Source organism: Phaethon aethereus, assembly GCF_964289735.1.
Source record: "Phaethon aethereus genome assembly, chromosome: 3".
Lineage (NCBI taxonomy): Eukaryota > Metazoa > Chordata > Aves > Phaethontiformes > Phaethontidae > Phaethon > Phaethon aethereus.
This window is the reverse complement of record NC_138576.1, coordinates 125,820,359-125,846,863: the sequence shown is the minus strand read 5'-3', so window position 1 is coordinate 125,846,863 and position 26,505 is coordinate 125,820,359. Positions and strand designations below refer to the sequence as shown.

General features: G+C 36.2%; 1 protein-coding gene across 2 annotated transcripts in view; it reads right to left on the bottom strand.

Moving 5' to 3' along the window:
- The window catches only part of USP34 (ubiquitin specific peptidase 34), a gene marked incomplete at its 5' end in the record, with an annotated part of 136,592 nt that overhangs the window by 98,155 nt on the left and 11,932 nt on the right, over positions 1-26,505 (bottom strand). For both annotated transcript variants that reach the window (XM_081998400.1, XM_081998401.1), the window contains 5 exons: positions 4,220-4,287; positions 9,623-9,772; positions 9,943-9,993; positions 15,465-15,885; positions 19,292-19,379. In XM_081998400.1, coding sequence (XP_081854526.1) covers positions 4,220-4,287; positions 9,623-9,772; positions 9,943-9,993; positions 15,465-15,885; positions 19,292-19,379 — 778 coding nt within the window. The remainder of the gene's footprint in view (positions 1-4,219; positions 4,288-9,622; positions 9,773-9,942; positions 9,994-15,464; positions 15,886-19,291; positions 19,380-26,505) is intronic.

Genomic DNA, 26,505 nt, shown 5'->3' with positions numbered 1-26,505 from the left:
TAAATGTGAATATGTGACTGATTCATATAATGGCTTAATAATGGCTTCCGTTCTGTCCTTCATTACTTTTTTAAATGCCTGAATTTTTGTCATTTTGATACTGATGAGCATTAAGTCTAGAGGAATAAATGAACAATACGTCAGGACCTGTGTGATCTAGTAAATCCAACATTTTTGCCTAAATGAGACTCTTGAAAAGAAACATACATCTTTGTATACATATATATAAAAGATAGCCTATATATGTCTACAGGAATACCTGTCCTGCCAGCCTGGCATACTTAAAATAATTAGTGACTATATATTATCTACATTTAAGCAACACATATACACATACATTAATTAAAAAAAAAAACCAACCAGTTTTAGTCGTCTACTGAAACTATTTAAATTTCCTGTATTTGGAGACAGATAGAGTTCAGTTTTAAATGTGCAGCTCCATGTTAATGTAGCACATACAATCGCATCTTATGCTTCAGTACTTCAGCTACTCAGCTGTGAAAGAACCTTTTTTCCTTTAATATGACTCGTTTGGACCACAGCTGCAAAAGGGAGATCTAGCAGAATGAGTCAGCGTTCCTCAGTGATAGGAAGAATTGACTGAAGTGCCTGGCTATTGTCTCCTGACTTTCTGGAGAACAGACTTTCTCCTGTCTATTCTTTGTACCTACAGCATAAATTTTGAGATTTTTGGAGGAGTTAAATATTTTTTGGCAATTGAAAACTTCAAGGCTTATTACAAGGGTTTTTCATGACATTTAGTAGCAAGGAGTGGTCTCAAGCACTCCCATAAACCCCAAAGTCTTAAGAAAAATATTTTTAAGCAGAATAGTAATTTGAATTGTTTCAGTTGCATTCTCTCACTGTATTCCACAGGGAGCATTGTGGATCAACAATTCTGTTTGGAGCTTACACTTCCTCTGCGTACGCTTGTGTCCTGTGCTGAGACTATACGGCTAACACAGGATCAGCTGCCACTTGCAATTTCCTCTCCATGTGCTCTTTCTCCCTAACTGGGGCAGAGACACAAATCCTTCATTAAAAAATCTCTCAAGATCCATCTTGAAGAGGGAGAGAGGAAAAAGAGAAGGAAGGAGAAAGGGTTAGAACTAAATATGATATTGGTCAGCACTAATGCTACACACAGCTCTCAGATTTTACCAGAGGAACGTTTAGGATGTGATACCAAGTGCGATGTAGAAGAAAGAATTTTAAGTCTTTTCCTTCATGCTAACCAGCACTTTCTTGGCGGTTTATAGAGGCAGTTACAATATCAGACATATAACTTTATCTCTTCTCATAAAGGACTTCATCGCTAGTCTTTTTCTTTCTAAAGGACAGAACTATCCATGACACTTTCAATCAGCAATCTTGCCATCGAAAACCACAGTCCTCAAAAACACCACTGCTTATAGCTACTGCTTTCTTGAGGCATTCAATATCTGGAAACATGTAGAGCATCTCTCATGTCTGATCTTGAGGTGTAAGTCAGCTGGAACCAATGTCTTTTATAAAGAGACATCATCAACAACTTGCCCTCATTTATAATTGCAGTAAGTTATGACTTATTTTCCTGAGTCACTTAAGTCAGTAAGTCTCTTCTTTTTTTCATGAGAATTTTACAATTTGAAATGCAGAATCCTAAGGTATTAGGAGCAATAAAAGCTCCCTTCTGAGGAGGTCAAAACCACCTTGTTTCCTTACTCAAAGCATGTTTCTTTCCTAAACTGCTTAAAAACACAGGCCCTTCAGAGGCAAGCTATGATTGCTAGTGCTCTATTCCCCAACCAGAAAATAACATTTATTAGTCTTTTTTTAGTAGCAGCAATAATGAGAGGATTGTGTCCATGATCTTTGCAAATTCCAGCAGTGGTCTCCTCTACACAAATACACACTTTGCTACCCATTTCATCCGCTCCTAGTAGAAATAACCACAGAACAGGAACATAAAGGTTAACCTCATCTGATAACAGATGCTACTAAGATGCCAGTCAGGTGATCTCTCTTTTTGCTTTTGCTGATCATCACTCCAAAATGAAGTTCTTGCAAGGAATCTACATAAGCAGCAATTTGGACTAAGAGTCAATTAGAGCCCCAAGGGCTCACTCTAGACTAAAACTCTCTGTCTTACTTTGCAAGCCCTCTTTCTTACTTTGCATAGCAGCAGAAGCTATTGCAGGATTTGTTTCAAAAGTAATGTGCTGCTGTGCCCAGGAGTATGTTTGCTTTTTTTCTTTTTACTAAGGTAAAAAGCAGATGGAGACCTAAAGACCCAAGCTGCTAAGACAATATCTGGAAGCCTGACAACCAAATGGGGTGAGCTGCATACATCAAGAAAGTCATCTTTTACCAAAGGCATCTGTGTTAACTTCTGTCCCATATAAACGTATAGCACTAAAGATTATTTTTGTTATATGGCCTCCAAGCTTCATGTCCAACTGTGTAACTGCATCTTCACCAACAAATTTTTGGATTTCATAATGTTGAGAAATCCCAGACCTCCCATCAGGATTCAGTTGTGAAAAACGGAAACTGGGAGAATATCTCCTTCCTTCTCTAAACTGCTAGTGTTTTCCTTAGATGTATCTTGTATCAATATTACTGGTCCGATTGACACAAGGGCATTATTTATGGCAAGAAGCTGCTGACAAATCACATTTTAAATCAGATGCAAATATTCTACGGGTAAAGAGGAAGAGATGAGGGGAAAAAAAAAAAGACAACTGCTATTCATTCCAGTAACCTTAATTACACCTACAGTTATAAAACAGAAAATGCTTTAAGAATCCCAAGCAAGTGAGGATTAACAGAAAAGACTGCAGGCTGTGTTATTCTGTCTCACCCAAGTTCCTTCTTATCAGCCTATCTCTAATTGTTGATCCTTCTATGTTCTTTTTAATTTCCATACATTGCAAGAAGATAGGTAAGGCTCATGAACCAAATTCCCAGGTACATGAACAACCATTAACAGAATATGTACGGAGACAAGAACTTGAAGATCCTCTGCCTGTCCTTCGTAGACTGCTTCATGATTAATAATCACCTTTATAAGATTTCAAAAATAGCACATCAACATTAAAGGAGTGCACACGGCTGGACTGTAACTCGAGTGATACATTTTAATAAAAGATCAGAATACTCTTCTCTCTGCTGATATCATTTTGGTAGACACCATGTTATAGCAAGATAGACCAATAGCCAAACCAGTACCTAAGTTTTTACTATCAAAATTCTTTACAATTAAAACCAGAATATTTTAAAATACAAAACATAGTTCTGAGCCTCATTGTTCTGTGCACTTTTTTGTTGCTAACGTAATTATTTTTGTGCAGAGTGTGATTTTATACTGGTATAGCTAAGACAATGTAATCTGTAAAGGCACATTTATTGCTATCCAGGATGTAAGCTATGACCAGTGTAAGCACATTTCTAGTATTACAGTTATAGGACACCCAGAACCTTGGAGGAGCTGTTCGCCCATGCAAGAGCAGGGCCCTTTTAGGTTGTCTGCACCAGAAAAGTTCAATGTTGGGCCATTGGAAGGAGAGCTAGCTGTGACCACACCCCTCCACCTCTGGGCAGAGACACATAAACAAGATCGTTTCATCAGCAGCTCACTGGATTTTTTCCTATTGTCTGAGAAAGCCAATAAAAATAAATTGGTTGTATAATTACATATTTTTATAAGTACTTTAATTCTAGAGTGTTTTTCATGATAGGCAGCTTGATATAAAGAAAATCTTTGGGACTGGATATATTTAGATACATAAAAGTGCGAGTAGACTTTTGATCGCACTTCAGTTCCTGCCAGCTGGAAATACAGAACATCAAAATGTGAAGCAGTGTTAAAACTCAGTATATGAAGTCTCAATGACTACATACTGCTCTTCTACTTACATTGACTCATTGCAGATTTTATGTAAAGTTTTATGAAGATACTGCAGTATGTGAAACTGTATTACAACTGAACCTGACATGACATGTCAGAATGGGGCTGGATATCACACTAAAATGCTATTAACAAGATTGATCTGATTAATACTGAAATCAGATAGATGTAAGGAGCTGCCCAAACTAGCTCTAAACATTACCTTCACTCTTTGTGTTGAAATGATACAGTCAGAGCAACAACTTGAACAATTAAAAGTGTATCAGCTGAAATTATAAATAGGTGCTGTCAAAAAGTCCCACGAGAAAAATTCTTAAATTAAAAATTTACCTGATAACATAAGTCCTAAAGGGTATAATGTGCTGCATGACAGCAGGGATGTGTAGCCATATTCTGATCTATAATGCAAAAACATAAATAGATAAAAATTTCATTAATGACATTTAATGAGAATGGTAAAAAATGAAATATTGCTGGTACATTTGCACATGCAACCCCACTTTAAAAAAGGCTTTGTTGTTGTTTTTCATTCAACTTCAATTCTTTCAAGTTCTTAATTTTCTCATTTTCAAAGTTGTTATCTGAGGAACGTTTCTATGACTTATGAACAGGAGTTGCATCTTTTCTTCTAGTCAATTGGAAAATATAAACTTTGTATAAATAGTATCATACTGCCCAGATGTCTCATTTCTGAATTTTCTGTAGTTTCTTCAGTAGGAAAAACTGCTACTCAGCCTTGTGGAGTTTCTTTTTCCTTTTTCTTTTAAAGTCTACAAGCAAATTACTCCATTCTCTCCTAAATCAAGTAAAATTATTTGACTTGTGCTGATGTTTTGCTTCTTAGGGTTTATATATCCTATAAAATAAAACTCTGTTTTATAACCAGTGATTAAGCACAGTTTTAGCACAGTTTTTTACTACCATATTTGCATTCCCATATTCACCATTCTGCCTTTACCACCTTTGCAAAACTGTATGCAGGAAGAAAATGTATGCAGGAAAAAAAAAACCACAACCCTGAAACAGCTATTTAACACTGCTGTGAGGAAAAGAGGACCAACCAAACTACTTACACAGGCAAAGTTAGAAGTTCCATCTGCATTTCAAAAAGGAATGCTGAGCCTGTTAAACCTGTTACAGAAAGACAACTACGTGCCAGGTAAGGGATCTAGCATAGATGAAACATTAGCAGCTGCTACTACTACTCACACAATTTTAATCACGTGCCCACACAAACCTTGTGAATAGCTAACACCATCAGTCACTCAAAGCTAGTGAGTCAATTTAGAACTCCATGTTTGTTCTTAAAAGAATGTTTAATCTTTGCAACTGATGCAATAAATTCTGCCTAAGGACTAATTTCTCACCATGATTTTGGAAAACTCTGTATGCAGAAAATCTAAATACTCCTCCTTGCCAGGAGAGAAAAATATTAGGCTGTAGTAAAACTGTGTCACCAGCATTTATTTCGAACATTTCTGGAATTAGCCAAATAACTTTTTCAGTCAGTTCTGAAAAAAATATTTTCAGACTTACTTTTTACAATGCAACTAACACTACACAGTAACAATACTAACCTACTTTGCAAGACAAACCAGCCAAATCTTCAAATTACAAAAAAGACCACATTTGGAGTAAGCTTCTGATCCTATTGGCAGTCTCAAGAAGAAAAAAATGCTACCATTCCAAAGATAGAAAGAGTAACTAGAAGATGCTTGTTCTAGAAACAGGAATTAAAAAACATTTTGACAAGGAATTGCAAGGATGACAAAGATACTACTGCATTTACACAATTTGATTTTTAACACAAGGATGTGCTCTTTTTCATATGCAAGTATCAAACACAAAAGCAAATACATTTCTTTGCAAAATAAAAGTAGGAAATGTTTCTATAGCTTTCATTGTTCATAGTAATTTCCACTCTGTGTTAATTCAAACTTCTAAAGCCATTTCATTCACCTCTATATGTGCATTACGTACAACCTCACTCTCAGAATTGAATTAATGGATAATTTCACGTTATGAATGAAAATGTAACTTTCATCATGATCTCAAAAACAAATATACTAAGTTTTATTTAAATAAAATGACATAACATATATAAAGTTACATTAAAAACCGACAACTTCTATCATACTTTTTTTTGCTTCCACCTGCTTTTAAGACAACGTATTTGCTGCATCTGCTCTATTCTCAAGCTTCAGAGGTTTTTGTTTTTTGGGTTTTTTTTTGTTATTTGCTCTTTATCATAGGTAATTAATTTCTAAAAGGCAGTGTGTCTCAACAGTTTTTACTTCTGACTTAAGTTTTGAAGTTTCATACAGTAAAATTAAACCAACTTTTTTGGAAACAATCAGCATTACTTCAATTAATTCATGTCCACTGAGAGGGCAGTTATTCCTCCACGACATCCACAAAAACTGAAATGCTACAGAATGAAGTAATGACAGGCTTTTTCAGTGAGGTTTAAACCCTCCACAGAACAAGCTGTAGGTCACGGATTTTGCTGCATCTGTTAACGTTTTAAGGAGACCGACACAACATCAGGTAGTTTAACTGAGCAAATACCATGGAATATGAAATGTGGGAAGAAAGGAGGAACCAAGTATTTAACTAAAAAAGACAGCAAAGAAATATCCTGAGAAGGAACAGTCAGTCCTACCACAATACAGGTTGCTAAGAAAGCATCTTGCACCGCTGTGAGCTGAAGCAAAAAAAAAGAGTGGCAACTAGACACCTCCCTGTGTGAAGTAAATTGCATTATATTACATTTGCTGGCTTTATTATTACAAACATCAAGTTTGTCTGACAAAGACATTTACTCAAACGAAATTTGCTGGATAGAAAAATTCAAGGAAACATCTTTTCAGTAATTTTAATGTCCTCTCTATAAAGAAGACACCAGTACTCACAAACAAGTAGCTCAGTTCCCTGCAGACTTTACTAACTTGTGGTAATGGTCTTCTCTGACATGCACCTGTAGAGTGCACTTAATGAGATATTCACCTTCCTTCGTGAAAGAAACAGAGCAAATGCCTTCCACACCACTATGCAGCCTCATCTGCTAAAAGTTGAATGTTACCAGTTGTTAGCAAATTATTTGACTTCAGTTTACTATTTCCAACTTCAACTATTCTACTTCCTGGACCTTATTACCAAGCCTAACTTTTTAATGAGAACTTGATTGGTTCATCCACACCACAATCTTTCTAAAAATATTTTTGAAACATTTAAGGTAGTAGCTAAACAATTCATTCATCTCACAGACTTTACAATAAATTCCAGCATGGCTACTTGACTGCCATTCTCAAGAGTTGGTACGACTGTGAAAATGTATTTAAGATTTACTACGCACTATGGTCCTGGCTTTACACCTTGCGAACTAGTTAACAGCTGACACTGCAGAGGTGTTCACTGAGCTATTACTGACAGGATCATTCATAAATCTCACACTATCTATAAATCCCATACACTCAAATGCACTGGGATAAAAACAATTCAAATTAGCAGAGTTATTACTTAAGCACCCATATTTTGTTCACAAAAAAATGCAGTTTTGTGAATGCTTCTTTTTGCTTTATTGGAGTTTGGTATATCACTTCACAGTCAGAAACATTTATTACATTATTTATATTTACCTAAGTTATATGAATTAGATTGTGAGATGATATAAAAAGAAACAGGGAACGAGAAACTTTACATCAAAATTAGAAGCTTGCGCATCATTACAGAGGTAGAGAAAAATATTTTTTTTTTTCTTTTTTTTTTTTTTTTTTTTTAAGATCAGCAAGGTAAAATGTATTTAGTCAAAAAAAATTAGCTGCCTCATTCGGAACTAATAAACATATTGCATTTGAAAGTCAGAAGCACTGCTGACAAGTACACTGCACCAAAACGCAGAAAGTGGGTGAATAAAGTACATTACACAAAACATTTTCTTATACTTTCCGTAGTGAACTGACAGAAAAAAAAATCTGAAGGTAATTTTTTTAAAAAAACAGTTTTCCTCTAACTCACACAGATCTGCTAGCAAAGCCACACAGAGTTCAAAAGAAAGATTCTAGCTGACTGATAAAAGATACAATGCTGGAAGAGGTGGAAGAAACAGTACTTCTACTAGTTATGGTTTGGGTTGAATTTCATTTTATCTGGCAGGTTTAACCATAGGATTCATCTAACACAGTTGAAAGAGACAGCTAAATGTATTACCCACTAGAACAAAAGATAAATGCAAAGTTGATCAGTAATTATCTGAAAGGAGAAACTTTGCTGAGAAGTATTCTGGGTTAGGGCACATCACTAAGAATAAGGAAAATAAACAATTTATGTCGAGAAAAAGAAAGACTTCAAAAAAGGACAAAGAAGAAAGGCAGATGCAGTTTATAAACATGCGCTGGTATGGGTTATCTAGGAAAGATTTGCAGTCAGAATGCTTGTTGAAAAAAACACTGGTGTGATAGGGAGCTGCCACTCACTGTTCAGTTCAGTTTCGCCCATTCTCATGAAAAATAAAACAAAAATCAGACATGCACAAATGTTTGGTGCCATGACCAAAATTTACTTCTGAGTCACAGTAATCTACAAGACCATAAATTTTCAGCAGATGGATCGTTTGATGAAAACTGCAGGCTGCACCAACAGCAGCTAGAGATGAAGGACTCATCAGATTACCACCTGAAAGCTCATCAGATCATACAGAAGGGGCCAGAAGAGAACATATCTCCACAGTTTAACAGAGGTCCTGCAGCAGTCCTCCTGTGCAACCTTACAAGAACAGAGCATATCATGGCCTTACTCATTTGTCCTCCAACCTACAAGTTAAGAACCATTACACTAAAAAGACCAGAAGTGAGATAGATCAACAGCACTAGCTTTATTTCAGTCACTGGTTCCTTCTATGCAAACGTATTTCAATACTTATTTAGAATATCATTCTGGCTGCTCAGTAATAGCAACAAGGTAGGAGGGAAGATGTGTGGAAGGAAGGATCTGATTTTAAGTATTTAAAATTGCAATCAATGTCAAAATTATGTTAAATTCACTTCATACAAGGCGTAACAAACTGTTGTTTTCCTTTTTGTCTATATGTAACATCCACAAGACAGATCACAACTTCACATTCTCACATTACCCTAAGTCTTCATACGACCTTCTTCAGAGACTGTTTCTTATTTCTATCACCAATCTCCTTCGAATCCCCACTAAAATAAATTCTTACTTCTGCTAGTCAAAAATCACTATTATTTCAAAATGCAGAAATGATGAAATGTGTGTATTCTAAAACTACATGAAAACAAAAGATAATTACCTCTATGCTTCAAATATGTATACTGATATAAAATCAGAGGAAATTTAGAAGAAAAGAAATCCACAAGCTTTTCCTTTGTGCCTCATAGGAAACAGGTAAAACGTTAATACAGCCTGAAAAAGCTTAAAACATTTCCATAACACAATTTCAGGGACAGAAATGACCTCAGACAGCATTCTTGTAAGTATTTTCTGGGGCTGCTACAATCTTCCTATCTAGGCACAGACTTGCAAAACTACTTGTGTGCTTACAGGAGATGTATAGAGTTTGGATAATGAAATGCTCTGTGGACCAGCAAACTTCACATTCCTAACAAGGAAAATCTGACAGTGTTCTTCTCACTCCCTGGTCCTACAGAATTCTTACAGACTTCTGTCCTTTTACTTCTTGTCTTTAACACTAAACAATTTAAAGACAATACTTACATTAGATACCACTGTGATAAATGCATGTGCTATAAGAAATGGCAGTGTCTCAGGGGTTCCGTATTCAAAACAATCCTTCATGAGAGAAAGGCCATTTTTTCCACAAAACAGACAAACATAACGAAGCAAGTGCAATGGTACTTCTACATCCTAAAAATATTAAAAAAAAGAAGAAGAATTTGAGCAATCAATACTAGATCATTTAGAAACACAGGAAATTCAAAAGCTACATTAATATAACACAAATCTATACAGAAGAGCAAACATGGTTCTTTTATGTTTCTAGGAAATATGCACCTATTTAAAAATGGACAACTTACATTCATATCACAGAACGCCCCTAATATATTGCTTTCTTGAGCAGAAATATCCTGTTTAAAAAGAAGAAAAAAATTAACTGAAGCAATAAAAGGGCATTTATAGAACAAAAACCTGACCATTAACAGACATTATAGTCAACTAACAGAAAAAACCAAAACCCTAATTTAGAGGATGACAGAAGCTCGAGCTTTGCTCTGCTTTTACATTACAAAACATACTTTTCCAGTTCATCGTTTTACCTTTGTTAAGATGTATGAGTACAGAAATATACACTTAGGATAACATCTCAGCAGTGGCTCTCAGTGGCCGGATTACCAGATCCTTTTTCAAACCCACCCCCCTCCGGATGACCAATTTTTTCAACAGAAATACTGCAAAGGGGATAGTCTGCTACACTGTCCGCACACCAGCCTGAGAATTACAGAACAGAACCGATCTAGGTGCTTTTGAATGCGATTTTTGCATAAAGATGAGACATATACCCGAACATCTGAATTTAGATGAAATGTAGGATGTTCTATAAGCCTACATTCAATGACTTAAGGGGCTAAACTGTCAAATCATTCATTCCCATCAGAATATTAAAATTCTTTAACTTTGACTACTATATTCTTTTATATATAAGAAAACACATCATATAAAATAAGTGTGTAATACTCTTTATAGTATTAAGCTAACTAAAGAGGAGGAAGGAACTGGATCACCGTATCAATCTGTTCGCTATTTGCTGCAACAAGAAATTTACTTTCTAGAAGTACTAAACTGAAAAGGGTTTGGAAGAAATAGCTTTACTTTTTAATGGTCACAACATCCACTTGTTGGGCAGTGTAAAGCAGGAATTTTCTTTATTAGGGTTGTTACACATATTGTGTGTATCTTGCATAGGGCTGGGGGCAAAAGGGCACTGAAGAGCTCATAAACCTGACTGTAAAACCACAACATTGCCATAGATACTTGCAGGTAGTTACAGCACACATTCTTCTCCTTCCCATCCCTCCACGCCAAACACACAGTTCTCATAGTCACAAATCAAACGTAAGTTTAACATAAAATTAAGTTTTTAAATGAAGTTTCCTGAATATATTTCAAATAGCTGTGTAGGAATAAGCTTCTTAAAACTGTACAAGAGGATGCTAGAGGCAAGCAATTTTGGATGGATTAAGTATGATACAAACATTTTAAATTATTCAATATGCTCTTATTATATCTAACCATTTATTTTCTTTTTTCTTCTGCTGAACTCTAAGTCATGCCTGAACTCGTGATACTCTAACAGTTATTTTTAAAACAGCTTTGAAGCCAGTAGGTGGTATGTTTTCAAGTAGCAAGAAAAGGTGTTCAGAGCTCTGCTCATAAAAACTGCAGAAATAGTGTGAGGAATTTCATTAGTTTTCTTTAATATAGAGTTGTTGTCAAGTGAACTACAGGTCTTAGAATACAGAAATCAAAAACTCATGGAGGTCTGTCGCGCAAGTTCTGCAAAGCTTACTTCGAAGTGTTGCGGTTAAGAGACTGAGTCTGGAAATACGACGTCTGTTCTTGCAGATGTGAAACAGAACAGGGACTGAGAATTTCTTAAGGTCAAGTTTATAAGGAAATACGAGAATTCCTCATGGGAATCTAAAATGGCATTAAAACCAACACCACCTTAGATAAAATGTACCAGCTGAGGTCTGACATGGACACAACCTTGGTGGAGGGCACTTAATTAGGGGTATCTTCCAAGAAAATATTTAGTTGAAAAGGAGAAGCAGAGATAGTAAGATTCCAAAGAATCAGGGACTACAGCTACAGACAACTGCTTTTTTTTCTCTTTCATTTCATCCTCTGTCAGGAACTGCTAAACGGTTGGGTAACTCCTTCAGATTCACTGTTCATTCTGAGACAGTGCAAAGTTCAGGCACACACTTTACATTGTTGCTTCTTTCTCTACAGGATTTTAAGAGTCTCCATTTAAGAGGGGAAAAAAAACCCTATAAAGTGTCCATTCTAGGTATTACAGTTGCTGCATAAAGTAGGGAAAGAATAGGGCATACAGTCTTAAACTACCCTGTATGCAACATTTCTTAAAAGATATCTCATACATAAAAAAAAAAATTAACTAATGCCAAAGTATGAACATATCTCAAAAAAACCCAACCAACCATGTTTATAAAAATATTTTGAGTTAATTTTGTTAAGGATGAAAAATAGACAGAAAGGCCTCTCTCTCAGGGCACCAAAGATAGTGGTAGATTTCAACAGAGGCAAACGGTGTGTTTCCAGATGTTATCTTCACAGATTTTTTTCAATATTTATGTCCTGAAGTGGGCTGACCTCTGACTGCAACTAATTGTGGTGTTTTAGGAATCCACACTTCGCAGACATTTTCCATTAGGCTTCTCATCAGTTTAAGAAAAGTTGAGACAAATATTCTGTCTATACAGAACATACCTATTCATACATATTCATTCTACACAGAACAAGACTATATACTTGTTAATGAGCTTGATTTACTTCCACATGTAATGAAACTACTAATATAGTTTCATTGTCCTTGTATACAGCATATTTCTGTGACATTTCTGCCCTCCGCAAGGCCACTGGGTACAAGGCAGCTTCTGCTGTCAAGCTCAGGCTCCCATGGTCTTCACTCTCTCACTTTAGAAACGTTGTAAATGCACAAGGGACAAAAATAGTTCTTAGCCTGTATCATTTAAGGACAAATTCTATACAATCATAAACAGGCAGACAGATATCCTTCTATATTGCTTTGTTGTTCATTTTCATCCAACTTTGTAAACTCCCGAACTAGGGAAAACCAGCTACTTTCATATGAATGATTTTCTTCTCCGCTAGATGGTCAAGTGTAAAACTGCTTTGGCAAGCACCTGATAAGAGCACTAGACTGCGAGACTTGTCTTCTGTCTGCTGTCGAACAAAGATCTTGGAGGTGTATGCAGAGCAAAAGCCAACAGTACTACTGACTGCTAACTGTTACCAGAAAGTAATAATACCATGTGAAAGCCTTACATTGGCAATTTTTAAATGACAGGCTAATTGGTCGTTTCTAGGCAAAGTGAAACTTCACTGGATGTGATAACTCAATGAAATTGTGTAAATTCATCTTAAGAATCTGGAAGAAGAAATTTCTGAATGGAGTGGAGTCTCTGAGTGGAGATCAGAGTCTGTTTTGCATCAGAAAATTCCCCTTTTTTTCCAGGGCAAAAGAAATGCTTAGAGGGAGAGCTACACAAGCTTATCCCAACAAATTCTTGGCAGATTTGGTCTGTTCAGGAATTTGTTCAGCTTGCAAGTATAGATGATAACACTTAAACCAGGGATTTTTACTTTACAATTCCTTGAGGACTGAGTCCAAGCCTGATCTAAAACAGAAAATGCTCCCATTACCGGGACAAATAACTTGTCTCAATTCATCTAAGATGTGCTCTAGACTGAACTCCAAAATTAAATTCTAAACCTCAGTAAATTAGCTACTCATGGTAGCAGAAACTCTTGACATTAAAATAGCTAACATTACCACTTTGGAATAACAGAACCCTAGTGCTTCCTAAATATAGGAAAACTCCATTTGTGAGAAAAATGATTGATGCTGGGATCTTTTAAATGCAAACAAAAAAAATCTCCCTCCAAAAAGGAAAAAGGTACACAACAAATATGGCAGGCTAGCATACCTCTGTAATCCGTACCTGGAAACACAAAAAGTCTAGCAGAAAAGTTTAAAAAACACCAAACAAACAAAAAAACCCCCCACACAGCACAAAACCCAAACACTTTTCCCTCACTTGTCTGTACCTCAGGAAAGTGTTTTCCATTCTCAGCTTCCCTTTAAGTTATGTTTTTAGGATAGCTAATGAATGCATTCAATAATTCAAATGATATATACTAGTATGATATACATATATGATATATACTAGTATGTCTAGAGTGATAGCCAGTCACAGTGCAGCAATCTATAGCACATCTGTGTCCAAATCACTTTATGGCTGCACATCAAGTGAAAAAGAAATCTCACCAGGCACTTTGAGATTTTCTTTTTATCATTTGGAAGGGAAATTGAAAGAGAAGAAAAAAAATACATGAAATTGTCATTTAAAAGAAGCAAGCGTGCTTGTACATCGAAAAGCTGTTCCAGAATTGTTCATTGCATATTCCTATGAAGATAGTTTCAGCAGGCATCCCACAGGAGTACAAAAGATAAATCACTTAAGCAGTCATTGATTTTTTTATTTATTTTTTTTTTTTAACTGACAGGATAGATCTACCCTCTACAGTTCCTGCTTGCAGAGGCTGAACTACAGATTTATTTAGGTATGGCAAAATTTTAAAAGGCAGGCCAAAATGAATGATGGGAAACCTGAAATGCACAAATCCTAACTTTGCCTCATTTTTCTATACACATCTATTTGTGAAACAACCCCTGTTAACTTATGCCATACGTTTTGGAATAAGAGAAGAAACCAAAATCTAGCCCACCCAAAAAACCCTTTATGTTGCAGGTTTTCACTAGATTTATTGTCAGATATGGCAGGATTCATTCAACAAGAACTGATTACATCTTGTGATCACCCTAGCATAGATAACGAAAAATTCTATATAACTTGGTATCTTCTCATTTTGGACTTAAGTTTGAAAAGCAAACTGAACCACTCGGAGCTCCAACAGAACTCCCAAAACTCTCTAAACAAAAAATAAAAGGCTGGGTTAGCTGCAGTTTAATTCTTCACTTCCATTTTCTCAAAAGTTTGTTGGATAGAAGCTTTCTTCACATAGCTAAATATGTATCTTCTTTGCATACAAGTGTTGTAAAAGAACTGTTTATTTGCTATTAGACTACCACAACGTTTCCAAGGTTCCAAGATCAAACCTCGAGCTAAGAACTATAGCATTTCCTAGTTGAAACAGTAACACCATCATATTTATTTCAGAAACTGTGAATTAAACGTTGCAGGATTTTTGAGAATTTTTTTGTTTGGTGGGTTTTTTTCAGAAGAAAATATGGAAAGTGAGAATGGTGGCCATAACAAATGTCAGAGAGAAAAATCAGCACTGTAGGACAAAGTACTTGTGTAGAGCTCAGTTATTCCAGTCAATTAAACAGCTGTTCTAACAAATAAGTTCAGTCTTGCACAAAGTTTAGTTTATGAAGCTTTGCTTCTAAAACCATAGATTGTAATGAAAAGAAATTAGTAAACTATTAATGGGTTACCTTCTGGAAGAAAGGCTTCGCTATAGTCCCCTTTTTGCCTTCCTGTTATTTAAACAGTACAATAATTCAGTGTACAGTTCCATCCAACACTTAATATATTACCTATAACAATTAAGCATATTTTAAAGAAAGTGTAAGAGTATGTGTCATTTAAAAAGTTTCTCTGAAAAGTTCTACTGAAGTCAACAGGAGAGCTGAATTTGCCCATCCTGAGCGAAAGCAACTATCACCAAACACGCACAGTCTACTCATTAATGAGAACAAATAACCTTTCACAAAATAATTAAATATACATATAAAGATAAGATATACCTCTATTGTAGGATGAGTATTATGCTTATAAGCAGTGTACAGAGGAAACTGAATCTGAAAGATTTTTGCCACACACAGCAACAACTTTTCCTTCTCATCAGTGCTCCATAAGCTAAAAGCATCAGTGTTCTTTGCAGACTCCTCCTCTGTCAGAATACAAGTTCTTGCAGAATCTAATTTTTTCTCTATAGATTTTTGCCGTTCTCCATTTTCTTCTTCGTGAGACTCTCTTTCTACATTCAGGGGCTCATCAGCGTGATTATTCTGATCTTGCCATGTTGAATCTATATTAATAGTGCAATGTTTACAGAGCTGGTCCCGCAGAGCTTGAACTTGGGCAATCACTAAGTTAATAAGCGCACATACTACTTGGTTAAAAATCTCCAAATGTTTATACTCCTTGAAACAGCACAGACATTGCCTGTAAGAAAACAGGGGGGGGGGAGGGAAAAAAAAAAATAAAAATTCCTGAAGTAGCTAAAATCAGAACAGGTAACTGACCAAAAGGACTCTTCACATTAAAACATTTTAAACAACTAAATATTTGACAGACCCATAAAAGTAGGAAAATCCAAATGAAACAGACTCTACCCAGCAGCAAGTGGGAGACAAGAAGCCCTCCTTAAACCTTATGAACATCCCATTATTTCCAAATGCTCACCGAAACTGTGAACTCCCCGTTACCGTTTAGCTGCTGTCACTGTGAGTAAAATATACATAAGAAATCTTAGGGGCAAGGTCACCGTATTAGTACAGAAGCAGCGTTCTTCAGTATGTTCCTGAATCCATTTCCTCATCTGGTTTTCTCTATTGATATTTATTGCAATAAACCACCTGTCTTGCTTGTCAGCTGTGTAAGAACTAATTATTGTTATTTTAAAATCAGTAGGGCTGCAAAATAATTTTATTTTTAATTGAGTATTTAAGATCACTTTCTTTATCTGCATTTGGATAGAAACCCCATGCACACTGGCACCCTTTACCCGTATGGGAAAAAACGTTATCAAGTATCTTCATTACTTTTTTCCTTATGTAGCCTCAGAGATTATTCCTCTGAATATCTACTGATACCTCACAAACTTAAAAGAACAAGGGGAAAAGCTATACACCACCACTTTATCAATATAAGAAGAAAAATCAATCAAATCATCAAGTTAGAAAACTCTGAAATACAGTTCTAGTTGTGGGCAAGCATGACTATATATGTCAGAAAATTCTGGGTACATAAACCTCCCCCAAGACAGATAGCCTAGAACCTATTGTCTGAGAACATTTGCTTCTTCCATACAAACAAGCAATCTCCTCATTCTGAACAAAAGGTAGAGGATATTCCCCTAAAAGGATCTAAATCCTGGAGAACGTAGAGAAGAAAGCAAGCAATAAGCAAGGGTGCTTCAATGAAGACTAAAATTAAAGGCTACATGCTTGTAACAGAATCTTTGAGGTGGACTCAGCTCTTTCTCAAAGTCTACCAAATTATTTAACTGCTATATACACTGGTAGCTGTCTTGCAGCGGAGACCCTTCCCCTGTTACATGGAGAACAATCAGTTCTCAGATACAAAATAATTTTAAAATTACACATATGACTTCTGAAAGAAATTAGCAGGAAAAAGACAGGGCAAGAAATCATCAGTAAGTAGTGATGAAAAAAAATCTTCTGCAAAGCATAGCATTTAATCTAGAAACTGGGCTTAATAAATTGCAATTTGTAAGAAAAAAAGAGACAGAGAACTCAGAACTATGACAGGTAGGGGGTGCTGCCTCTCTTGAGGGAATACAAACATGTCCTTGAGCTACAGCTCTTAAAGCATATACATTCTGAATACAGATTTTTTTTTTTCAGTGGGTTAGACATAAAGATAACATTCAGTATTCTCTAATTCCATCACAGATACAGTGATGGAAGCATCTAAAACCTTTTCTTCCAACTATCCAGGAAGAAAAATCCTTTTAATATTGTGTAAGTGGAGTGTCTTCACCCATTTGAAAAACATTTGAAAATTTTGTGATTTACTCATAAATGTATTTTCATATTAACAAATTACAACAATGAATTGTGGGCAAAAATACATGTATCCTCAAGCATTTATCCTTGGAGAAAACTATGTACAATAGGTCCATCACTTATGCCTACAAACTACTACCCTGCTTGTCTGTAACAAATTATTCTCAACAATAATGAAAACAAAGTCTGGCGAATACTTCTCACATATCTGTATTTGAAAGCCAACCGATATTGCAGAATCCTCTACTGGGCAAAGGCACGTTTGTTTTCAAGATAGAGGTATGTGTCAAATCTCTAAGTCTTCATGTAGCTGAATGTGTTCACAGAAGAGCTCCACCAAAAATTAAAGCTCTATGAAAAAATGAGTATGCTACAAATATAACTTCTTTGAACACAACAATTTCCAGCAGAAAATTGAAACACTACATGCAGGTGGAAGAAAAAGGTATTCTACAGGCTGAGTTGCCAACTGATCTTCTGAAAGAAAAGAGAGATTTAAACTACAGGTAACAAAATAAAAAGTAGTTCCTTAAGGAAGGCCTCAAACACAAAACAACAAGCAGAACTCTCAAAAGCCCATTTCACAGACTAGAAAGGGGACATGAAATTAAATGAAGTAGAACACCTTCCTGCGGCCTCTTCGCTAGACTCTGCTTTGAATAGGTTATGGACTGTGTTCCATACTCTTTTAGAGTATGAAACCATACAATATGGAAAGTAAAAAAAAAAAAAACCACACACAGAAGAAAATAAAGAGTTAAATGTTACCCACTCTTTATTTTTTCTTCAGGTTGTATTTATCACGCTATAGCTGTTGAACAGATGATTACCTGGAAAATTACTAGGCTGCAATTGTTCTCAGACAAACTTGGGAACTAGGACCTGTCAAGAAATGACAGGACTCTGGTTTCTGTTGCCGCTGTCTATTTTGATTTGCAATTCCCTCCCTGTTTCTAATAGCATATTGCAGAAGATAACAAATTTGCTTTGAGTGCCGCCTTTGGACAGAATGAGGAAGAAAAGGACTCTGCTTTCACAACTATCCAAAATGTGACATTCCTTCTTTTCTTTTGGAGTCTTCTAAATGCCAGAATAACGTTTTCCAACTTACTCTCTATGCTTTTCCCAATATTTCTTATGATTCAGCATGGTCTTGTGACCACTGCTGCAAACTGAATTCCAAACATCCTTACTGTAGATTCATTCTAAAAACTAATATCCATACAATTTCTTGTGCTGGAAAAAAAATAAGTAGCTTAAGTTAAGCAGAATAGCTAGTACTGCCTTAAAAAAAACCCAAACAACAACAGTAATTTAAATAATAGGTTAAAAGGAATAATGTAGTCAATTTAAGTGCAAAGAATCTTCTTTGTCAGTTTAGTAGCTATGGCTGCAATCGTTTGTCACCTTGACTCAGAGCATTAGGACATGGAGAAAAATTTAACATGATGGTCCTATTCAAAGTGATATTTTCTTAAATTCTTCTTACCCTACCCTGCCCCCACAGAAAATGGTCAAAAAATTTGATGTTCAAGCAGCACCACACATTATTTGTCATTGCAATATAGCTATTTATTGCTACACAATTATTACAGCATCCAGAATGACAATCAAATTCAAAACATGCTTTGCCCAAAATGCACCAGGTAGCATGTTTATTTTTATTTCATAAGTAGTAAAGTGTCCTTTACTCTCCGAGTATCACTTAGCTACACATTAATAACTTACCCATTGTAATTCACTCAACTGTATTTTTTAAAGAAGGGAAACCTACTGTTGAGATCCAGTATCATCAACACTCAAACACATTCCAAAGTTACCTTTGTGTCCAGGAATTGATGTAAGCAAATATCTTGAGGGCATGTTCCTTTCTGAGCTGCAACCCATCAGCACCTTCAACGTCTGATACTAAAGAAAACAAAAACATAAACATATTAGTAGCCCCCCAAAAAGGTGCAATTGCTCTATTTTATTAGATATTACCTTTGATAGCATGAAAAATAAAAAGATATTTTTTCTAAAAATAAACACCATTAATCAAGTTACAGTAACTTTACATGAAAAGTTTTTCAGCATGAAAATGCACAATTTCCAAATAAATCACCTTTTCATATTGGAAACTGAAGTCCTCAACCAAATCTACATGTTTTTTGCTTTAGTAAACAGAGATAAGGTTTAGATGCAGCTAACTTGAAAACAGAAACTGCATAGTATTCTTAAATAGTGATGTGAATATCAGTGATTAAGAACAGCCCCTTCTAATCTTCTTCATAGGAAATACTCTTCATAAGCTTCACTGGGAACTACTGATTGATGTGCACTTTCAAATATGAGCCTTCTTCAATAATTTTACTCATTTAACCAGTTCGAGGGTTTTGAGGTTAGTTTTTTTCAGATTTTAAGAGTCTGCATTTTGAGATGACCATGAGACCTTAACTTCCTTTTCCTGATCAGATAAAGATTGGGAAAACAAAAACAAACAAAAAACCCCCACCACAACAATACTATCAAGGTAAGAGCAATATGCAGCATATGAATGAAGTTATTTCAGACTAGCTAAGTTGATGATTATTACTTTCAAATCTAGACATGTCTGTACTAACATTTAACCGTAAGGAATCACTAACTGGCGAAATGATGAACGTTTACCACATTTATTACAGACAGAAACCAGAACAGCTAAGTACGGAATTCAAACCCCAACTATTTAAATGAGGTATTAGCAAATGTCCCACTTCTATCCAAAAAATGCTCATACACTCTAATAAGCCAAACAACCAGTAGTCGTCCACATCTGCATGTAGGCATCAACTAGTTACATATTAGAGCACTGGATTCTGTCTACTGGCCACATAGCTTTCTCCAACTATCAATGCACAATTCTCATTTCCTCCTTGACCTAAACTTCCATACACTTCTGCAACTATATAATTGCTATACAAATTGAGACTGTCAGTGCTGCTTAAGTTGACCATTTAATTTATAACAAAATTAAGTATTCATTTCCACATTTTACATGAAGTTTCAAGTGTTACATGCTTACAAAGCTACTTCACAAGCGAGCTTGTGGGAAAGGTTCCGTAACAGAAGCAAGCTCTTCAGAATCCCTACCTCCACCTCTTTTCCAGCCTCAGCCTTATGAGGCCCTATATGATCTATCAATATAGGTCTACAAAAACTAAAGCTAATGAAAGTCTGGTAGCACAGATCAGAAAGTAAAGTTGAGAACATCACCACTTCAGAGAATAATCAAACAAACAAATACTTAAGCATTCTTTGACATAAAACATTACATGTGCACACACACACATATTTTCATATATATGCACACACAAATAAAAACATACGCAAAAATCAGTCTCTCAATAGGATATCATTAAACTTTAAAAACCACTTTTCAATCTCACTCTCAGGCAGCTTTGAAGAACTTTACATAACACAGGACAAAGTCCAAAATTGACAAGCAACCTAAAAGACAGGTATCACTTGATACTACTTTTTATTTTAAAAAGCACAAATTACCATGACACAGGACCCTCTGAAGGTCAAAGCACAGCGCTGAAGAAACCAACAACTCTGTTAAACAATTTAGGTCGAGCTTACAAAAAAAGACAGATCCTTAACTACAGATAGTATCTAAGGAAAGACTTGCCCAGCATAAAAGGTTCACAAAACCTTTGCTTCCCAACTTTTGTGAGCATTGTCTTGCCAAGATTAATTTCTTCAAATTTCACAGAAAAACCGTTGACAATAATTTTGTAGCAAACCTAATTCTAACTTGTATGATCTTACATATACATTTATAAAATTTCTCTCATCCCCACATCACTCTACTTAAAAAACACACACTCTAACAAGTAGCACAGTAATTCCTAATTCCCAGAGCAGCCTCTTCACTGCAATAGTTTGAAATGCTCCCAAATTTCCTTCTATGAGACTAAGAAAAAATTAAGAACTGAAAGTTACGTAAACTGGTCACTTAAAAGGTATGATTGCTATGCGAAATGTGCAGAACGTAGGAGTTACGGAAATACTGAATGCCCCAGGTCAAAAAAAATAGGGAGGTACATGCACTAGTTGGAGAAACCTGTTACCTTCCTGTTCATGCATTCTGCATCTCCCCTGTAGACCAACTTCAAGTGGTCTTATTTACTAATCATTACTAATTAATATAGTGGCTACATACATGATTTCCTTTCTGTTTTCTGTACCTAGAAATAGTATTGTTCTTGTTCCTGAAAATACTCAGGAAGCTCAAAACAGGGGGAACCACGCTGAGGCTGCAGTTTTCCACTGAGTTGATCTAAGTCTGTGCGACTACCAAAAGAGGTAGCGACACGACTGGCAGGGCTGCTCCTTCTGGACCTTAACTGAAGCTCCCTCTCTTGATCCTTAGCAGAAATGATATTTTTCAGTTCAGCTAATTCATGTCCTCAGAACCAACATTTAAATCTTAGGCTTTCAAGTTCCTGTCTTATTATGAGTATCAACTTTGCGGATACTCTTGATTGATACACCTCTCTTTGAGGACACATGCAGCTTCAAGTACAGCAACAATTGGTTATGAACCCAAAAAGTACAGACAGAAAAGCAATAGGAATAATTGCACTCATCACTCCTGCGCATTTGTTGATTTTAGTCATTCTGTAAGGACTCCCTCGCTGCATATAATTTCACTTCCAATTGATGTCTGTCTCTCTCCCCTTTCAAACTAGTTTTCTTCTACCTTGAATGGGCCAGTAGTTAAAACAGATACATTCATCTGCAAATAAAGCATATCCTTCTATTCTTTCCCATATTCAAGCATCCTACATGCCTCAGGTACTCCTTAAGCTGCTGTCTCCCCAGTTTCCCACATTTCCAGTGATTGTTACTGCTGGGTTTGAAACATGTCAAACATTTTTCAAAAACTTTTACTGTGACAAGCCCCTTTCTTGCAAATTGGTTTGGTGGATAAGACTTTCCCCTAGTTGCATACCTAAGGCAGTGAGTCCCACAGGATGCACTAAGGCATACTTATGTGCTTTGAGAGCATCTGATGTACATCAAAGTGGCAGCTTGCGTACTCTCATCAATAAGAATTGATAATTTGTGCTCCAGAGCTTTACAGCCAGTCATTCCATGATCTATTAGTATCTCTCAGCAGCGGCACTACAATCCTAGGCTCAGCTCCTTCGCCCCCATCTCCAGTGGCTGCTCCTTTCTCCAGGCACTCACAAGCCAGCAATGTTACTTCCCTAATTCACTCCTGACTTCTCTGGGCTCAACTTTCTTCTTCTTCCTTAAATTTGCCCCAGCAATTTTTTCTTCTCAGAAGCCTCTTAGACCTTCTTACCCTCCAGTCCTTCCTTTTCCCTCTTACTTTCCATGCACATGAACACCTTTTCCCTGCATTAGATCCAATTTCAAGATCAACATAACCCAGTTCAAGTGCACTACTAACAGCATCCATAGCCATGCATTTCAACTACTCCCAACAATCATTAGCGTTCCTGCGGGAGCCCGGAGAACCAGGCTGGGAACTGAGCAAATTCAACTTAGCAACCTAACCAAAAACTACCCACTACTTTGTTGGCTTTGTAAGCCACTGAACGCTCAGGGTGGCAGCTATTTAAGCAGGGGGACTGGGAAGGGAAGTGTGAGGCTGAGAGAAGTAAACACCTGTGTAGTGACTGCAGATGTAAAATTGCCCCACCCCATCTGGAGTAATTTCACCCTAATACTGCTCATCTATAGGCAAAGAAGCTGAAGATGCGGTTACTATTACACTACGGAAAAAACAGAACAGTGAAGGCCTTAAACAGATCCACCCAAGACAGAACAAACCAGCAGAAAGACTAGTATGTAGCTAAATTCCAGCTAAACATATTCTACAAATATAATGTAGGAAATGGGATCTTTCAGCATACTTGCAATGTCTCATTTCACTGATTCTTTTCAACAAGATAGTTTAGAGATCTCTTTGTCACAGTAATACCATATAAGAAAGACCTGAGTTGCTTAACTAAGCCAAAGTAATAGTTATTGCTTGATTTATTTTTTTTTTTTTACTATCTTCTAGTGTAGAAGTTTTCAGTTGTTCTTGTTAAAAAAAAAAAAAATCAGGCATACTTAAAATGTAATTGTTTATTCAAGTAGCTGACAAGAAGCCAAAACACACTATGGTCAAAATAAAAACGTAAAACATTTCAGAAAAAAGATAATTTCCTTGCTGTTTCCGCAGTCCCCCTTTTTACTTGGCTGGCTTTAAATCTTCCACAAAAGGGAGATTTGCTAGAAGTGTATTATAGTACTAGAAACAACACGATCTCCCAAGCTAAGAAAAAACCCTACTAATAAAGCTGCTAAACCAAGAAAATTATAGAAGATGAGAAAAATATAAATCAACTGCAAAGAAGGGGGCAATATAATTTCAACTGTGAACAAACGAAGCTCAGATCATAAGTGCATTTTTAGCAAGAACTTCAGAGCTAGAGGAACAGACTGTAATTAGACCTCAAGGACAACTATCATGCTAGACTTGCAAGGAATATCTTATACCCAAAGGTCACTTATTACACTAAGTACGAAATCAAATGGCACATAAAAATAATAATTTTTTTAAGTATACTTTCTCTACTTTCAGAAACATAAAATAGTAAAAAGTAAACAATAGAAAACTCTTTAATAGATATATAACTGTAATTTCTACACATTCAAAACTGTAAACGAGGTACAGTTGCATACAGACTCTGCTCCCTTCCCCTCCTCCCCCAAGCCTCATCTGATATCAGCTCACCATGGGAAATACTAGATCACTTTCAAAATGGACAATATTCAAGGAAATTGTTCCCTGATACAGACTAAATAGAGGAAACAAGCGCCATACACTAAATGAAACAGTATTAGGGACAATAATACTAATCTTGAAAGAAATATTTACATAATCTTCTGTATAATACCATTGTTCACAGAGAACCAACACAATTTTTTTATGCATATATGCATTGAGATGTTTTCTGTTATTGGTAGGGGGGTTCTTTTTGTTTATGATTTAGTTACGATTTTAAGAAAGACGATAACCACAGAGCATGGTGTCTCCCATTGCCTTTCTACTTTCATCTGTAAGAATTACTCCTTTTTTATTATAAAGGATTCATGGCTGCCATAGATATATTCAGAGTTCTTCCAGACCTTTACAAAACCATCTTTGACAAGTATCTAAAAGGACAGTGTCAACTTGGAGTTCAATGGCAATAGCTTTTCTACAACTTCAAAAAGTAAGGAAAAAGTCTCCTTTCCACTCCTCAGTCCCCACCAAACAAAAGTGTCCCAGAATACTGACTAGATATACATAGTAACAAGTCCTGAAATGCTATTGTAGAATGTACCAAAACTATAAAAAAAGCAAGTTAACTGTTCAGTGTTAGAAATATTGTTCAAACGCCAGGTTAACGTAGGAAAAAGTATCAGATCTGTCACCCAACATACTGTAGTAAAAAATTCTATAATCGTATCATTAAGATGCTTCCGAGTGCCTTTACAATATCTTTACGATACCGAGTTGTCAGTGCCCACCCTCATCATACCACTACAGCACAGCGTTACTAATAACTATACCCACTTCCCTCTCGTAACACACCTGTATTAATTTTAAGTCTAAATTGAACTCTAAATTTCTTATATTTATAAATGCTCCAACTTCATAAATTTATTTCTTTGCTGCAAATTTTTGACTGCAAAGTATACAGAGGCTACAGAGCAAATATTACACAGACAATACAATAGCTTAAAGACAGGAATTAGTAACCCTTCTAAAGTCTCATTTCCTTAGAAAAACAACCTGTGATCAAGTTACTGGTCTCTGTCAGACACTTAATCTTTTGAACATAAAAGGAATTTCAACAAATCTGACAAAGGTTTGCAAGTCTAAACAACACCATCTTCTTACAAATGGAAATAGAGAAGCTACTCAAAAGAGTAAGGAAAAAGCAGTTACAATGATCCCCCAACTATCCCCAAAAATCAGTCATCTGGGGGTTATTCAGCACCTGCATAGCCACCACAAGATCAGAAAGGCCTGAAGAGTTTTAATTCAGTATTCCAATGCATAGCATAGTTATACTGGAGTAGCACAAGCCTTGGTATGTTCAGATAGACAGCGCTTGTAAGATATAACTTCACCAGAACAGGGCAAATCAGCTGACCTTATGTCACTGCTATCTTTATGTTATCTCCCTGTTTCCCTGCAAACACCACCAAGTTCTCTCTCTTTGAATCTCATTCCCTTCACCTAGCATATATGTCCTTTTCCATCCTATGTCCCTCGTCTTCTCCAGCAAACACCTATTTTCCTTTTACTGTAATGTGCTAAGGCAGTCTGGACCAAAACAGCAGAAGCTGACTCTGAAAAGCTGTATGAAGCTTAAAACTGTCATCTTTCAAAACTGATGCCTTCCTAAAGTTTTCAGCATGTTAAGTCATGACCGCTTTGGGTTAAAATGCCCCCTTTAGTATGGCCACAGACATCTGCCTAAGCCAAAATCCAAAATCCCTAAGCACATCTTACGATTTTCACTTTCCCGAAGAGAACAAGCCACAGCAACTGCTTCCAAGGAGAACAGTTCCACATGAAACTATTTTAAATGCAGTCAAATCTCAATTATCAGATGACAATTTACCCAGAAATATCCAGATGAATTATAATCTAAATAAACACAACTGTACTGCTTCATTAGCCAGCTCAGATCCAGAAGCAGCACTGCAACTTTCAGACAAAGCAAAGCCTAGGTTACTACTCTGCATGAGCCCACACTGTTACCACAGTTAGCCACAGTTCAAAGTTCAGAAATACTGAATCCATGCAGTACTTTCTAGCAGTAGAAATTTGATCTGGCCTAAACGGGAGTGTGAAATACATGCTTCAGGTCAGGTTATGCCAAAGGTGGGAGAAGCAAGCAGTATCACATCCAGCACGGAGTGGCATGGATACAGAAAAGTGTAAGACTACCATGAAAAATTTAACAAGCAGAATGAGCTTATATCAGTTAAATAG